General features: G+C 44.8%; 2 protein-coding genes across 2 annotated transcripts in view; one reads left to right on the plus strand and one right to left on the minus strand.

Moving 5' to 3' along the window:
* The window catches only part of LOC139753974 (ionotropic receptor 21a-like), a 289,988-nt gene that overhangs the window by 119,643 nt on the left and 152,959 nt on the right, over positions 1-17,386 (minus strand). The gene's annotated exons all lie outside the window — the stretch shown is intronic.
* On the plus strand, positions 7,266-17,020 carry LOC139753897 (probable glutamate receptor). The gene is made up of 13 exons (XM_071670853.1): positions 7,266-7,333; positions 8,195-8,301; positions 9,110-9,218; positions 9,659-9,802; positions 10,211-10,298; positions 10,434-10,585; positions 11,560-11,702; positions 12,220-12,307; positions 13,736-13,865; positions 14,730-14,907; positions 15,197-15,296; positions 16,166-16,295; positions 16,825-17,020. Exons 1-13 carry the CDS (start codon positions 7,266-7,268, stop codon positions 16,936-16,938), a joined length of 1,551 nt encoding a protein of 516 aa, XP_071526954.1. The 3' UTR covers positions 16,939-17,020.

A 17,386-nucleotide genomic window follows, 5' to 3' on the forward strand; every position in this document is an offset into this window, starting at 1 on the left:
CAGTTAGTGTCGATAACATTAGTTACGGCCCTGTTAGTGTCGATAACATTAGTTACGGCCCAGTTAGTGTCGATAACATTAGTTACGGCCCAGTTAGTGTCGATAACATTAGTTACGGCCCTGTTAGTGTCGATAACATTAGTTACGGCCCTGTTAGTGTCGATAACATTAGTTACGGCCCAGTTAGTGTCCATAACATTAGTTACGGCCCTGTTAGTGTCGATAACATTAGTTACGGCCCTGTTAGTGTCGATAACATTAGTTACGGCCCTGTTAGTGTCCATAACATTAGTTACGGCCCAGTTAGTGTCCATAACATTAGTTACGGCCCAGTTAGTGTCCATAACATTAGTTACGGCCCTGTTAGTGTCCATAGCGTTGATTACAGCTCTGTCAGCCATGAGCAAGAAAGAAAGATTAATCAGATAATTGTAGATGGTACAAACTTCTCGACATCTGTCTACATTTCTTATTTGACGCTACATAATACTTTCTACCCTCTTCTCATGAGCATACAAGTTTTCTGTAGTGTTGCTTTTGAACAATATGCGTAGGTAACGCTTTCACAGTCAGAAAGAGAGAGAGAGAGAGAGAGAGAGAGAGAGAGAGAGAGAGAGAGAGAGAGAGAGAGAGAGAGAGAGAGAATGCATAGGTGCTATTTACATAATTACTTTTCATTGTTAACGTTTTCATTGTAAACGTTAGTGTGATAACGTATAACTAAAGACTGATTCTGGTACGAGAACATATACTTGTGTTTTAGTTATGCTGCCGGTACACTGGAAGAGCCTGATATATTTGAACTGAGTGAATGGTCCTTTGATATAAATATTTCATATATATATATATATATATATATATATATATATATATATATATATATATATATATATATATATATATATATATATGAAGGGGTAATCGCATTTCAGTAGATCAAATACTTTAGTTTATCAAAACTTTACAATACGCTACAAGTTTCATGGAAGAAACGCGCCTCATCAGGTGTAAACAATTCTCAAAGTTTCACCCTCTAACACAAGCACACACACCCCTGCTGTACACCCTCTTCCCGCCGCGCCAGAGCAGAAAAACTCGGGCATGGCTGTCATTACCCCCGTCATAAAATGGCCCTCAGCTGGCAGGTTGCACAGGACAAAGGGCCTCACCGTCTCAAGAAACCCCAGCGACACGGAAAACGTGATAATGATATAATTCAACGATTAGGGGGGATGATCCATGCACAAATTACTAGTGATGAGAAAGTCTGGGGGAAGTGACTGACATTTCCCAGCATCAACACCCTCCCTGTAATGTTACGGTGCGTCGTCAGGTCTGATCAACTTTACCTTGGCCGGTCCCACCACACGGGGCGATCAATATCCAACCAGAGAACTCGCCCAGTCATGATACGTTTTCTCTCTGGTGTCAGAGAAGTTGCGAGTGTTTGGCTATGATGACATTATCGAACGTCCGTTTTAAAGAATTTGAAATACGTAATTGCTTGTCAGTGTTCGAACTGTACAGAGAGATTAGCTTTGTTATTGATATTAAGGGATTTCTTCTTATGAGCGAACTGGAACACTTTGTAAATATGAACAGATCATAGGGCTTGAATAAAGTGTCGTCAGTGGTTAAATATACCTTACTTCCACACACTAGGGGTGGCGGTTCGAATCCTGGAAGACACTGATTGAGGAAGTGTGGAAAGGAATAGTGAGATCGGCTTCCACTGGTTGTCATGTTTCCATTCCCTGGCCCAGGCTGATGTCTTTCCTTTCTCCTTTAAATAAACGTGGGTTATGAAAACATACGCTTTCATATCTCACGTAATACTTGACAATACATAATTCTCAGAACTATTTACTGTTAATCATAAATTCTCTTTATCAGTGAGGAGAGAGAAGAAAGATGATTATCCACACATCTATTGCGTGTCGTAATAGGCGAACAAACAGAAGAGGAAACAGAGTGGGTTTGAAACATTCCCTCTCTCTCGTCTTCCTTGCGTTTACGCTTACCTAAAACAGGAAAGAAGAAAGAGGAACCAACCAAGGGTTTCTCTTCAGGGGCTAAGGCTGGAGTGTCTGAAAGCGCGTGGGTACGACTAGGATGAGATAAATGGAGAGATAAATGCCATGTTTGATGACGGAGGGCTGAATGTTTTGGCTCTAAGTGAGACCAAATTGAGGAAGAAGGGGGCAGAATGGTTTGTGAGTGATCGGTACGTAAAGTGCTTCTATTTCTTTATTCTTATGGCGAGAATAAAGAAGAGGGTGACACTCCTGATGAGGGAACGGTGGGACTGTAGTAAATAGTGCAAGGAAGCGAGTTCAAGGCTGATATGGATAACAACGAGAGGTGGATGACAGTCAGCGAATATGCATGCATCTTGTAACGAGAGGAATGTATGAGAAGGGTGTTTCCTGGGAGGAGCTCATTGAGTACTTTGAGAACGCTGATGCAGGGAATCGAATCCTCTTGGTTAGCAGTATGTATGCAAAACGTTGGTGATGCGACAGTTGAAGTTGTAGAGAGTCCTGAGGCATCAGCTGCAATGGAGAGGCTTCTGGATGTGAACGTGCTTGAGAAGGGCAACAGGTGGGATGTCGGGAAGTTTTCGATCATATACTGTTGAATGCGAGTACTGAAAGTTTGTAACGGTTTGGGGGAAAGAGAAATCAAGTACGTGGGGAAGAAGTGGTGAAAGTGAGTGACCTTGGGAAAAACTTTTTGTATAGAGAAACCGAGAGGTTGGATGGAGATTGGTTAAAGGTGAGATTCGTAAACCAATGGAAAGAGGAGTGGACAGTATTTAGAGGAGCAGCGCAAACACATGCGGGCGAGTTGTGTGGTATGCGGAATTAAATTCCAAGTGAAAGCTAAGAGTTTATAGTAGGAATCTGCAAGGAAGGAATGCACATAGTAGGAAATGTATAAGAGAAAGTGGCAGGAGGTCAAGGAGTTGAAAAAAAAGGGCAAATGACAAATAGGTCAAGAGAATATCTGAGAACTTTCTGGAGAAGTAGATAATGTTTTGGAAGGGGGCTGAATAGTGTGAAAAGAAACAGAGGAAAAAATGGAAGCCACAGTGAGTGGAGTAGATAGGGGAAGTGGCAACAAAAAGTTGAATAAGAGATGGAGTATTTTGAGGTACTGTTGAATGTGTTAGATAATAGGATGGCGTAAGTATGTTCAGGACGAGGTGGTATGTTGAATGAAAGATTCACAGTTAGTTTGGTGAAAAGAAAGGAGGTTGAAAAGTACTGCATACGAAGTGTGGCAAAACGACAGGAGTGGATGGGACTGATGTGGTATTTCTAAAGAAAGGGTGTGGCATTTTTAAGGATTACTTGTTCAATCTTTTCAACGTATAAATTGTAATCAAAATCCTGAGGACTATTGCTGTTGCATAAAGGCAAGAAGAACAAAAGTGAATAGTCGAATTACACAGGTATAAATCTGTTGAGTATACCTGATAAGGTATAGGGAGGAGCTGTGATTGAGACGGTTGTGGATGTACTGAACGTCAGAGTGGAGAGGAGAAAGTTGCTTCAGATGTGGTAGAGGATGTGTGGACCATGTGTTTGATGTAGAAGCTTCTTTTATTCTTATATGAAAGTTTCAGGAGAAAAAGAAGTGTCTGTAAGGTGTTTAAGAAGCTGGATGAAGCTTTATGGTAAGACTGACAGAGAGGTCTTGTCGAAGGTCTTACTAATATGTGTGGGAGGAAAGGTACTACAGACAGTGAGGAGCTTTTAACGGGAGGGAAAGGAATGTGTACGAGTAGGAGGGTGAGTGGTTTCAGGTGAAGCTGAGTCTGCCTGAAGGGTGTTTCCTTTAAGTTACCTTTGCTGTTTATAATTTCTTCAGGGTGGGTTTACACTACTTTGTGAAGGGAGGGGGAGGGGATGGGGATGCAGCAGGGGATTTAGTTAGTTGCTAGTAGCAGATGGCAAGCCTCTGGTGGTGAACTCGAAAGAAAAACGCAAGAATTCATTGCATGAGTTCGAGAGTGTGAGTGAATGGAGGAGCTTGAGAGTTAATGTGATTAATAACAACAAAATTAGGTACAGTGAGGGGCAGGATAAGAAAGTCTGAGTGTGCATTTGAATGGACAGAACCAACAGTATATGAAGAACTTAAGGTACCTTGGAGTAGAACTGGCAGTAGATGGAATCAAGGGGTCTGAAGGTGAGTCATTGAGTGGCAGAGGGCGCTAAGGTCCTAGGTGTGGAGAGAGGTCATTATCAGCTGGGGCAAACATGGGTTTGTTTGTTACTATAGTAGTCCCGACGGTGTTGCGTGGATGTGATCCTCACTAAGATATCTCGCTCTCACCTTATCATTTCTTATTCGATCACAACACAATCTGTCCTCAAACGTGTCATATCCAACACATTCTCTCTCTTCCGTACCTTCTTATCTATGGCCCACGCTTCGCATTCGTAGAGCACCGTCGTGAAAACCATGCCATCAAGATCATTACTCGTGGTTCTTATACTCAGCGACATCTCTTTCCACACATTCCTCGATGCACCCAGGACCTTCGCCCCCTTTCCCACCGTATGGTAAACGCAACCTCGCGCTGTTCCCGGCTGCTATGCCAGACAAATAGCCATACACAAACATCTCACACATATTTCTTTACTACTAGGAGATGATGGACAGAACATCTCCACTACTGATGAAAGCTGGTGACATTAAGCATATCCCTGGACCATAAGCGTAGATCTGATTATGGTGCCAAAAGTCCAACGCCTATTCCAAGACAGCAGACTCACATCCAGATCAACTCTCCTACTAACACACGACAGACAACGAGGAAAGGAGGTGAACTAATAGACAAGGACAAACAAAAATACTCAAAGGCAATGACAGTACACTAGAATTAGAATCCATAAGAATGAAACTTCACATTTCTAACATCAACCTAATCTTCCCCCATCCTAACACATGAACTACAATATACTACCAAACTGCAGAACCAGGCCAATTTAACCAACAATTATACCTGCGGAGACCACAACGCACGCCATCCCGCTTGGTTGAAAACACACACCGAGGTGAACTACTTATAAACTAGCTGCATCCTCTCAGTATCCTGAACCTGCTCAACCAGCCAACAAGACTCCGAACCTACCACGTCCAGCAACCATCTTCGTCATGCATTACCTCAACACTGCACACAAGGACCACCTGGAGCAAGGTACAAGAACTGCTCTCTGACCCGTTCTGATGAAGTATCTGAACCACCCAATCCACAAAACTACCAAAGAACCGTACACAAACTGCAGGAAAGCAGACTGGCGAGCCTTCACACAGAACATGGAGACAACTCTCCAAAACCTCATTGCAGATGACCTCCCACCCTTAATTTATGTAGCCTCACACACAACAGGAACATCATTAAACCCAAGAAAATATATCTACCACAGGATGTAAAGTAATCTAACTTATACTTTTCCTCTATGAGCTGTAGACCTCATAAGCCAAAAAAAGGCTAAAGCTCAGACAAAACTATACCCCCATCAACAGGAATTAGAGAAGAAAACCAAACAATACCACCATCAAAATAATCACAGAGAGGCACTCCTTCCTTAACACAGTACACCAAAATTTGCATTATTACCAACTGGTGCAGGTTACACCAAACCCACGCCTACGCGCGCGCGCGCGAGTGTGTGTGTGTGTGTGTGTGTGTGTGTGTGTGTGTGTGTGTGTGTGTGTGTGTGTGTGGACGTCTATGGTGTAGCGGCCACCATGCCAATGTCTTTCACGACGGCTTCAAATTCAAAACACTCTAACTCTAACAATGAGTACCCCAAGAATCAGTTCTATCTCCAACTCTCTTCAATCTCTTCCTATACGACTTTCCAGTACCACAGGCCAAACACAACATGAAAGTTCTCTCATACGCAGACGAGATTGCAATCACTTCACAACACCCCTAACACCCCAGTAGCAACGAAAACACAAAGAAGTACATTACACAACAGGAACAATGGCTCATCCAGAAAAGAATGTATGCATCTCCAAAGAAGTCTTCAGCCACTCTTATAACCCCAGGTCGCCATGAATCCAACTCACATCTACCAGTGAATGGACACACCCTCCCATTGAACAAACCAACCATTCTCGATATCATATACGAGCAATTTCACTTCTACACATAAAAAAAAAAAAAATAAAGACATGAACATGAAAGCAACACACAAACTAAATGCCCTTCAAACACTGACTGACACCAGATTTGGACAAGAAAAAAAGATCTCTTGGTATCGTCTACAAACAATTCATCCGCTCCATTGTAAAGCTTCGCCTCACCAGCCTGGTCTTTCACCATCTCAGGAAGCCAGTGTTCAAAAGCTGCACAGTAGACAAGATGAAACGCTTAGAACAATCTCTGGCTGCATGGCAACAATAACAACCACTTAACACCTACAGAACGAAGAAAAGATTCTCCCAATAAAATCGTACTCCATCGCATGCAGGCACTTAGTTCTTTACAGTAACACTAGACCTCCCATACCCATGCCACTCCATAACTAACTACCAACCCTAAGGTAGAAATAATAAAAAAAAAAAAAAATGCCCGTGTTTCACACTTCAGAGTCCGCTGCTGTGATACGTGATCACTTCTTCAGTGTGCTTATCTATGGTGGGGGGAAGGTGGCGAGAGCGAGTGAGACAGGAAAAGAAAACGGTGAACGGACGCGCTTAGAGAGACTGGAAGAGGAATGGGATAAGGGCAGACTAAACGAAACTCAGGGAAGTGGGTGAGGAATGGAAGGTATTTTTATAAGTAGCGATCACACGTGCGGATGAAGTGAGGTATGCGGGAAGTGGGGTGTGGGCGTTTGGGAGATGGAAGTGAGTAGTAGGATGAAAGAGTGGCACCTGCAGGGAAGGGATGCGATTGGCATATGTACTTGAGGAAGCGGCGGGGTGCAACGAGGGAGGTACGGGGGGCTGAAAAAGAAGGCAAATGGGAGTTAGGGAGATAGAGTATCGGCACTTTAGAGGAATTAGGAAATTGTTATGGACGGAGATGAATAGTGTGAGAACAAGAGAACACGGAGGCACCAGAGATCAAGTTCCATACTCCAGACTCAGGATGTTCCGAGAGAACGAAAAACCACGGGTTTACAAGCAAGGGAGAGGTATAGAGATGGAGCGAGTATTCTTAAGGACTGATGAATGTGTTAGATGACGGGAGGACAGACTTGTACCGGTTGGGACGTGGATGTGTACAGTCACTGTAAATGGCTTGGCAGCAAGATATTCGAACTCATGTAGGCACCAACCCCGTGCAGCCCAGTGCTGACTCATGGTCAGTAACGTTAACCAGTGTACTAAAAAGACCCGTGCCCCGAGTATGTGTGTGTGTGTGTGTGTGTGTGTGTGTGTGTGTGTGTGTGTGAGGAGAGCCTCTCTCATCATTTCAAGAAGTTTGGTTAAAGATACAGGTACCTCAACGCTCGCATAAATTCTAAGAATTAGACTCCGAGCTCTCAAGCATCCGTCAGCCAACCACGATGGCTCTCGGCAGCGTTGATCAACCGGTCTCGAAACTGCATACAAGCTGCATACTCCGGGCCAATCACCTCAAAGCTTTTCTCCCCCCCGCGCAGTAGTTGCCTCTCGGTGCATTCCTGTCGGTACTATAAACCGAAACCTCCTCAAGCAATGGACGCAATACCAGAGGTTCTCGTTCTGAAGAGAGTGTCTGTCTCCATCGACCCTATCGTAAAAAGAAAAAAGTTTATTCTCGTCATTTTTGACTGTGGGCTTTGAGAACGCATGAGAAGCTCCACTCGTCTCTTATGTCCTGCCTTCTCAACTGTGATCACTGTAACCAAGCTTCTATGGTAAACCAGCTCAAGTTTTCAAACTGTTAAGCTTTACGCTAACTTTTGCTGAATATTTGCGTGTGGTTCAACATGCAGTAATGTTTATTCCCAATTACCTTGCTTACATATGATACAGAAAATATTAGGGGACCTAACAAATGCACACCAACTTTGGTAAATGTAACACAGATATCTCAGCAACTATTTTCCGTGCGAATATTAAAACTCATTCACCATTCGTGGTTGTCATAATGCTCTCAGGAGATGATCATAATTTGATGTATTCTATCATGAATATCTGAAAATGCAAATATCTGAGCATGTCACGTGTACGGTTACAGCCATATGCTTATCGTCACCGGCTCGCTTGGTGTTACGGTCGAGATGTTACTGCTGGAGGCAACTTTGACGTCAGCACTGGTCATTGTAGCGGCAGGAAATACACCAGGTGAGTGAAGAAAGTGACAGAGAGAAAAAAAAAAAAATGACTACTTTTCGGAAGAGGTTTTGTACATCCGATGGCTAATGCTCTTTCACTAGATCCCCTCCTGAACCTCTCGCCCTTAGCCTTCACCAACATACTATGTATTTGTCTCTAAACTCTAATTGCATAGCAAGATTTATATCATTTGTTTTGCCCATTCCTTATGTTCTTCGAACCTCCCCCACCTTCCCCCTCTCCTCACCGCCACCATCACCGCACACACATAAACTCACATGACGATGCACACACGCAAGTATGTATTGCACTATATTCGTGTTCACATACCTCCACGTTTGACAGTAACTTCGGTGAAGGTGTCATCCACTGGATAATGTGAGCCTGATGGGAAACGACCATTCTAGACACCTATGCTCATGGACGTGAGACGAAGGATATTCGGTTACTAGTAATGGTATAGTCACCTCTCTCTAATGGGCTCCACAGCCTCGAAGATAACGTCCCCACCTCCCACACAAATGGTATATTATCCTCACCCTCTGCATTCACAGCCTGCTTCACAGGTGTCTGGTGATACTATCATATTTGCTCCTATAATTCTTCTTCACTATCTTATCTTGTTTACCTACACAGAAGTCCAGTTGTACCGTTCATCTTGAAGTGATGTCTTACTCTTTTTTTTTTTTTTTCCAGTCGTTAGTCTAGCAAGTTTACAGTTCTTTAGGATGCCATCCATCCATCTGATCCGTCCAGTCAACCAGGGTAACTTGGCAATGTTATAGTTTTGACATTTTATGCTTTCATATTCGTGCAGCGGTTTTCTTCGTTACAGATGTGACTGGTGAGGGGCAAGTCGGAAACCTCAGTGGGTGGCAGAGCGATGCATTCGCTGCCATAAAGAGCGGAAGCCTCATGCGTTTCAAGTATGTTCAGGTGCCCAACCTGTCTGTATGTATGTTAACTTGTATCTTAGACTCACATATCTTGTCTGTATCGTTACGTCTCCCTCCCAAGTAAGGAGACATTTGTTTTTCTTTTCACTAACAGTGTGACCACGCAATATATCTGACCTACATAGCACGGGGCGAGACAATCCCCCTGAAAAGGGTCATATCGGACGAAATGGAAAAGAGGTCGAAGGCTGATGGCGTCGATGGTGTAGTAAAGATGATATTTGACCCCACCAGTTAAGGATAAGGCCAATTGTGTCGAGGAAATATTGAAGATGTAATGATCATGGCCACTGATCTGATCCGTGAAGATGTAATGACGATGTGGGAATAGAAAAGACGACCAGTGACACCCCCCCCCCCTTTTTTTTTGTGTGTGTGTGTGTGTGTCAGTAATGGTTCTGTTCTGACAGGTTCCCACGGGCTCCACACCTCCTGGTGGCGGCAGAGCCTTGGCCACCCCACGTCTACGTGAACAAGGCCGCTGACGGGTCGGTGAAGGTCACTGGCCCCATGGGTCAACTGCTAGACACCCTCGCTTCCTCAGTCAATTTCACGTAAGTCCTAAAGGGTTCTGCGGTGTTGAGGGCTATGCTACACTCGTCCCTTCAGGCAAGTGTTACAGAAGTTTGGCCATCATTAGCTGTGGTTACGCTAACTGCTTTGTATTTCATCACTTAACATTAACATTCATCACTTTCCAAAGTAAAGACAAATCACTTGTGCAACAGTTCAGAGGGTCAATCATCCCTACGATCATCCTCTCCTGTGGTGGTTCATCATGACAGAAATACTGGTACAAATACTGACGTGTGATGCAATATACTTATACTATATGTAGAATGCGACGTTGCAGGTACAAAATGTTCTTGTGATTCAGGTACAGCCTATAGCAGGATTGTAGTGTGTTGCAGGCTACTCACGCAGCAGATCAAGTGTGTTCTTTAAAATGGTTCATCTCACAGGTACAGCGCGGTGCAGAAGGACGGGTACTGGGGCGCACCATGGCCAAACGGGTCGTGGAACGGCATGATTGGCACTGTGCTTAGGAAGGTGACTCGATTCACAGTTTACTTCCACTCATATGTGAGCCTCACCTGCCATAAGCTTTAACTGTAGGTGTGAACTATATTTTTGGTACATCAAGCTCTCTCGGTGTTTTAATGTGAGCTGCGTGTTCGTGTCCAGGAGGCAGACCTGGGGCTGGGACCATTTGGGATGTCCTACTCGAGGAGCAGGGTGGTTGATTTCACTACTCCGGTCTTCATGGAGATGCTCCACGTCCTGGTGACCCGTCCTTTACCCGAACCCAATCCTATGGGATTTCTGGCGCCATTCTCGTGAGTACTCTGACCTGCCATCCCTCTAGCTTTAGTGTGTACTTTCCTTCCTTGTTCCTACAGTGACCTTCCCTATTACAGCCGTAGTAGCCCTGATGTCTTTTAAGACTCGTCTTCTCTAGTCTCTAACACGACCTCTCCCCCAGCCCCTATGTGATCTGCACCTTCCTAGCTATGAAATTACTTGCCCTTTTCCCCATCCATTTGTATCGCCTACCTTCCTTCAGCCATCAAGGTTTTCTGTCTTTCTTTAGATTTAGATTTACCTGCTGTTTCAAAAAACATCGTTTGCACTTCCTACACTTTTAGCTTTAATATCACCTACCCTTTTTTTTCCCACCCTTGAGCAACTCAGTTCTCCTGACCTCTGATATGACCTACCCTCCTAAATGCCCCGTGCGATATGCCATCCCAAAGAGTAAAAGAGACCCATTCATCTGAGCTCTTATGAGCACCCTACCATTCCATGTGTAACGAAGGAACTAATAAAACATTTCTCAGTCCTAGCATAACTTACCTCAGTCCAGCTGTCATGCACCTTTCCTATCATCCATGTTTGATACCCTAACACAATCCCGGTATACCATCTTATCAGTTGCTATAAAGCGTTCGCCCAGACATGTCACCAAGCCCTGATGTCACTTTCTCTTTTGCCAGCCTCAGCTGACGCCAGTCTCCCCTAAATCCTGAAGTGTGATCTATTTGCTTTTACCAGTTAGAGAGAAACACATCAATACGTAACCACAGTATCACCTGCCGTTCCTCTAAACAAGAGCTACCTCCTCACGCCTAGTCCTAATGTAAGCTAATAATCTTGAGTCGGTGAAAAGTCTTGACCACAGCCAAAGAGCGAGGAATTCTCCCTCAAGCCCCTTTCCCACACTTAGTATAACCTGTTTGGCCTGAAGCAGCGGTACGCCTTACTTCAAAGAGTCCAACAAAAGAAGACTAACCAGGTGGTGATGTGGGCACAGGTGGTACGTGTGGGTGGGGCTGCTGCTAGCGCTGCTGGCAATGTTGGTGACCAGTACTGCGATCGTGCGCATCTTGGGTTTCGGGGGACCAAAATCAGTGACTCGTCACTTCTGGTCTTTCTACAGCATCTCCTTCACACAGTGTAAGTTTAATGTTAGGCACGCTCGTGCTGCATGCGGATTTATCGTCCTGTACACTAGGCATTCAAGCATGGGAAGGTAAGTCTTACAAAGGTGTGGGTACTTTGATGGCTTGTCTGATCCAGGCATTTCACCTTGTTAATCGTCAGTGGCTTGATCTTTGAATTTTCGAGATGGGCAAACTTCTTTCATGGGTCCCACTGTGATCATATATATAACATGATATAATTGATTTCCTATGTTTCAATACTGAAGAACAAAAATGTCGTTTCATAATGACCATCATAAAAAGTTTAGTCGACAATTTTTAGGCATAGAGTCTGATACATGGGCTTCAATCACTCATGGCCCATTATCCTTTTCTTATCCAAGGCAGAGAGACTAAAGTAGTTGTATATATATCGTATTCTCGCATGTGGCTCTGCCATGGCGCTCCGTCCCGTACCTCCATCCACATGCAGTAATAGTTGCAGTGATATATGTCGAGTTCGACCACTTCCAGTCAGTTTCTTACTTCAGCTCTGCCATGGGTGCCGACCTCCGACACACTCCGCCTAGCCTTTTTCACCTGGATGTTCATCGTACTGGTCGTCGTCCGCAGCTACAGGTGATGATGGTGATGTACGTTCATAGTAAGAGTGGCGAATAGTGATGGACGGTGACGTTGGTACAGTGGCGATGTTTGATGTGATCCTGACGATGAAGAGGGCGAAGTTGATGATCTGCGCTGAGATGAACGGAAATGCCTTCGATGATGAACATGGCTGTGATAATGGTTATGATATCTGTGATGATGACTGGATAATGAAGCTTATGATTAATGGTTAGGTTGGTGAATGACAGTGATAGTACCGGCGACTCTTATCATGGTAATGACGTGAGAGTTAGGGGTCCAGTGTGGAGGTAATTGTGACGGTAGCGGTGGTTGGTGTGATGTTTGTATTGGGAGAAATGGTGAGTGCGGAGATACCTGCAGTGGTAATGGAGACTGAAGTCACGAGGGAAGGACCATTAGAATGGTGGCCATTGCTTTTAGTGGTGAATACGTAAGTGTATGGAAATATACAAGAATTTTCATCTTATCGTCGTCGGAAATAAATCATTCCCTGTTGGTCACAATGGAAGTGACATTAGAGTACTGCAGGATAACACAACCTTAAGCATCTATTATAGAATGATTCCTGCACTGGAATTCCGCCCTGACACGCACCTGCTTTGAAGCATGAGTAACCTCTGCTCAAACACACCACTGACCTATGGCCTGATACAAATGACCTCTAACATATCAGTAACCCTAGTGTTGACACAACATTACCCCTCCCTTGACACACCAATGACCTTTGCCACGACTTGCCACAGTCTACAAAGTCTCTGTTCTCTGCCCTGGCACATCACAGACCTCTCCTCCAACACACCGCTGACCTTCACAGGAACCTAGCGTCTACCCTGGTTCACGCCTGACACACTCTTAAACCCTTTCACGCTCAGGTTTTTGACCTCTGCCGTGACGCAACTCTCTCCATTGCCCTGAAAGAAAGAATAAAATAAGCTCTTCTGCCCCGACAGACATATGACCTTTGGTCTAATATGGACCTGACTTTAGAACGGTCAAACTCATGACCTTCACACATGCACATCCTTAACTCCAAGTATTGCATCGTGTTTCACTCCTGACAACCTACTTGCTACACTGTTGACCAACGTAAGTACTTACTATGCAGAGATACTTCGAACCTTCTTCTTCACATACTCCTTCCTTCTGGCGTGATGTCTTTGGCTTCTTACTTCTCACAGCTCGACTTCTAGCTTGACATACCCTTGCCATGTGCTACAACACATTTCTGGTCTCTCTCCTGACATATACTTATTTCCTGACATACCCCTAAACCTTGGAAAGACATATCCATGATCTATCCCCGATATATTTATGACTTCAGCCCCCCACCATACATCTGACTAATATGGTGAATCGAACTTGTACTTCCTAACATCCCGTAATATACAGTGATCCTGACACAGCACTCATGTTCGACAGCGGTGCCCTGACGTCTTTGCTGGCGGTGAAGACGGTGACAGTGAAGTACAACTCACTGAGGGACGTCCTTGACGATCCCAGCCTCACACTGCTCATGGAAGGCTCCACCGCCCTTACCGACCACCTTCAGGTATCTCCTATGTCGCTGCCATCTATGTCGCTGCCATGTCTGCATCATCTATGGGATACCTACTTCCTTTTTTTTTATGTTAGCTGAGACGGCACGGGAGGCTGAGGCTTTAATCATGACTATCTCATTAATGCTATACACAGATATGCATATACCCTAGCCTGAGCCAGGTACCCATTTCATCAACCAAACTCCTAAGGGTGGATGAACAGCTAGGTTGACTGTGGACCGACTGTCGTAACCGGGATTCGAACCTGTGCGCTCGACATGTTTTATTCCTGCCACTGCTCTTGTGAACTGCAAGTGTGTGTGTGTGTGTGTGTGTGTGTGTGTGTGTGTGTGTGTGTGTGTGTGTGTGTGTCCTCCCAGTCCCTAAGAGTTCGACCTGACACACGCCACAAGCTGCTGCTCCTCACAGTTTCACTTCTCGTATAACGAAGCTGTGGATTGTCCTTCTTTTGTCCTTCGTATAGTATTTCCACCGTTAACAACTCAGTCTACATAATCCAGAGAAGATCAATTTCATCCATATTGTATCGTTCTTTTTTTCACTCATCTTGCCGTTCAACCACTACGGGAGAATACATTTTGTTCATTTCATTTTTTTTTTGTAAGACAAACCTTGGGCAGTAGGGAAGTGCTTGACTAGCTAGAGGGTTGGATTCCCGGGTTGGTATGGGGCAAGTAGAAACAATAACTATGAAAAAAAAAGATGGAGTGTAGGAATACATATATATAGGAGTGAGATGGAGGATAGCATGCAAATATTCCAGCCATAGGCGTTCGCACAACGGATAAAACATTCCCTCGCGAGGAAAAGTGTGCCAGCCGGAGCATGACATGACCCTCCTCCTCCTCCGGCAGACGGTGAGGGACGGTGTGTATGCGGAGCTAGCGCGCGCTGCCGATGCCCGGGCGATGTACCTGAGGGCAAGCGAAACTTACGACGCCGCCTATTCCCTCATCCCCGACGGTAATTACGCCATGCTGATCGAGAACGTCGTCTGCAGGAAGATCTACTCTGAGCACTTCAGCAGGACAGGTATGGAAGGGTGCGCTGGGGGAGGAGATGAGAAGGCGCGGTAGAATGAATGAGAGGGTTTTAAGGGGAGAGTGAGTGAGGAGGTCAAAGACGGAGAATGGGAGGGAGAAAGTTAACACCTACATAGGAGAGAGAGAGAGAGAGAGAGAGAGAGAGAGAGAGAGAGAGAGAGAGAGAGAGAGAGAGAGAGAGAGAGAGAGAGAGTATAACATTCTCTCGTCTTACACTAAAAGTGAAGCTGAAACCAGCCATGACCACCATCACCGCGTCTTGCCCTCTCTCCCCCCAGGCCGCTGCAGTTTCTACATGTCCACCGTCAACTTCTGGAGGCTCATCGAGTGTATGATCGTGCAGAAAGGGAGTCCCTTACGCCAGCTGCTCGGCGTCAGGTAAGCTGATACTTGCTCACCTTACACACGTATCACCTTGGAGAACATGGGATGCGTATCCTCCTTGGGTTACGATCTATGATAGTTATCATTTATCAATAATAATGATGGCTGGTTAACCCGTCTAGAATTCAAGAGAGACGTAATATCCTTCCCTTTCAAATATACCTTCTCATCATCTCTCAGTCGGAACCTCGTCGGTACACCGAAAAAAAAAGTACAACATTCAATTGATCTACTTAAAATTTGTTTGTCACACACCCACTCACGCATACAACAAACACACACAGCGAGTGGGACACAACCACTATCAAATGCATACAAACACACATACATGATGACCGACACAAACATACACAAATGGACACGAACAAAACAAAAAAAAAAAACGTAAATAACAGCACACGTAAACACAGTACATCTGGGAAAGACAACGGACAGGAACATTAAGAAGAATCACAAATACGTACGCAGGGTCTCACGCTCACGATACATATGTCACAACGTATCGCCGAGCTGATAAAGAAAAGACACCAGGGTGTGTGTTGCACCAACGGACGGCCACACAATCCTAGCATTGTGACAAATTGACAAATGGCTCCGATGACGTGAATGCTACAGACGAATTTCAGTGCAATCACTTTGATGTGGAAGTACGAAATCATGTCGACTTATGTTGTCTAATCCTTGCAGAATCTTAGTCCTGAAAGTATTCCATTAATGATCTGGTCACTGTGGAATCCTCGTAGGTGGCAATGATATCCTAATTAAAGGAGGGTTCTTATCTTGAGGGAGGGAGACATTCATCACTGAAATGGCAAGATCCTGTTGCTAAAGGTGTGGAATATTAAAGACCTGGTTATTTGCAGGATCCGTGCGATAAGAGAATTTGGGATCTACGAGCGGTGGGAGTTAGACCAAATGCCTAACGTCACCCACTGCATCACAACGCCCAAGAAGATCAAGCGCCATGAACCTTACTCCATGGCTGACCTCTGGGTGAGTGGAGGCTACACTCTGGCTCTAACGTAAACCAAGGCTCCTGGCTGACGTCCCAAGGACTGTTGGATATCCTCTTAGTAGCTGGGGTTACTGATTGACCCATGGGTAAGTAGGTAAACCTAACCAGGGCGAGGGTTGTATAAGCTCACAGCCATACAGGTGGACAAGTTCTAGCTTTATTTGATAACGATCAACGTCTCTCTGGGTAAGTGGCATTGGTTGTCTAACCTGAAGCTGTTCTCCCCTTCTCACACGCCAGTTCATTTCATTGCCTCATGTGTTCAGTTATCTTACTCTCAGCACAAATATCAAGATAATCTGGCTCACTACACATATCTATATGTGGTACACTCGCCAGATGTGTCAAGCTGTGCTATATTCACTACATATGTGTTGTATCACTTTGGGTAGGTCTCTCGAATGCACCAAAGAATCGGGCGTACGTAACAGCTTGTATTCCAACTATTTGATTTTCTGTTTTCCACTAAATGAGTGATCCTTCTGACAAAATTTTTGGTTCTCACAGGCAGTGTTCGTCATCCTTCTCTGCGGCTTCACCCTGGCTACTGCTGTGTTCTGCTGCGAGCTGCTGCTGTCCCCTTTACACCACCTTCACACCCCACACCTCACGACTCAGTGAAGTGAATACAGTTCGTCTATGACTAACGTCTTTCTACCCATATACCTCTTGCGTCATTAGTGTTCCTACATCTCCCCCTTCATACCTGATATGTCATTAATGCACGTAGCCCTTACATGTTCTTCCCTAATAATGCCTAACACACTTCGCTGCTCCGGCTATCATTGACCTCCATCCTGTGCCTCCATGACTCTTACCATAAGCGTAGCAAGACTTCAGCTTCATTCATTAGCCTCACACCTAGGTCCTTGCTAGTACCGATACACCTCACTGCCACGATCTATTTACCTTCATGTCTCAGTAATGCCTCTACAGCTCTCCTCCATGTTTCACTCTCGCACCTCACATTTCAATCCCTTCCCTGCAGTACAGGTTCGTGTTCCATTCTCACACTCAATATTTCACCCGTGTCTTTAAGGCTTTCAGCCATGTTCTACCTTCACACCTC

This window comes from Panulirus ornatus, chromosome 16 (assembly GCF_036320965.1).
Source record: "Panulirus ornatus isolate Po-2019 chromosome 16, ASM3632096v1, whole genome shotgun sequence".
In the NCBI taxonomy this organism is placed as follows: domain Eukaryota; kingdom Metazoa; phylum Arthropoda; class Malacostraca; order Decapoda; family Palinuridae; genus Panulirus; species Panulirus ornatus.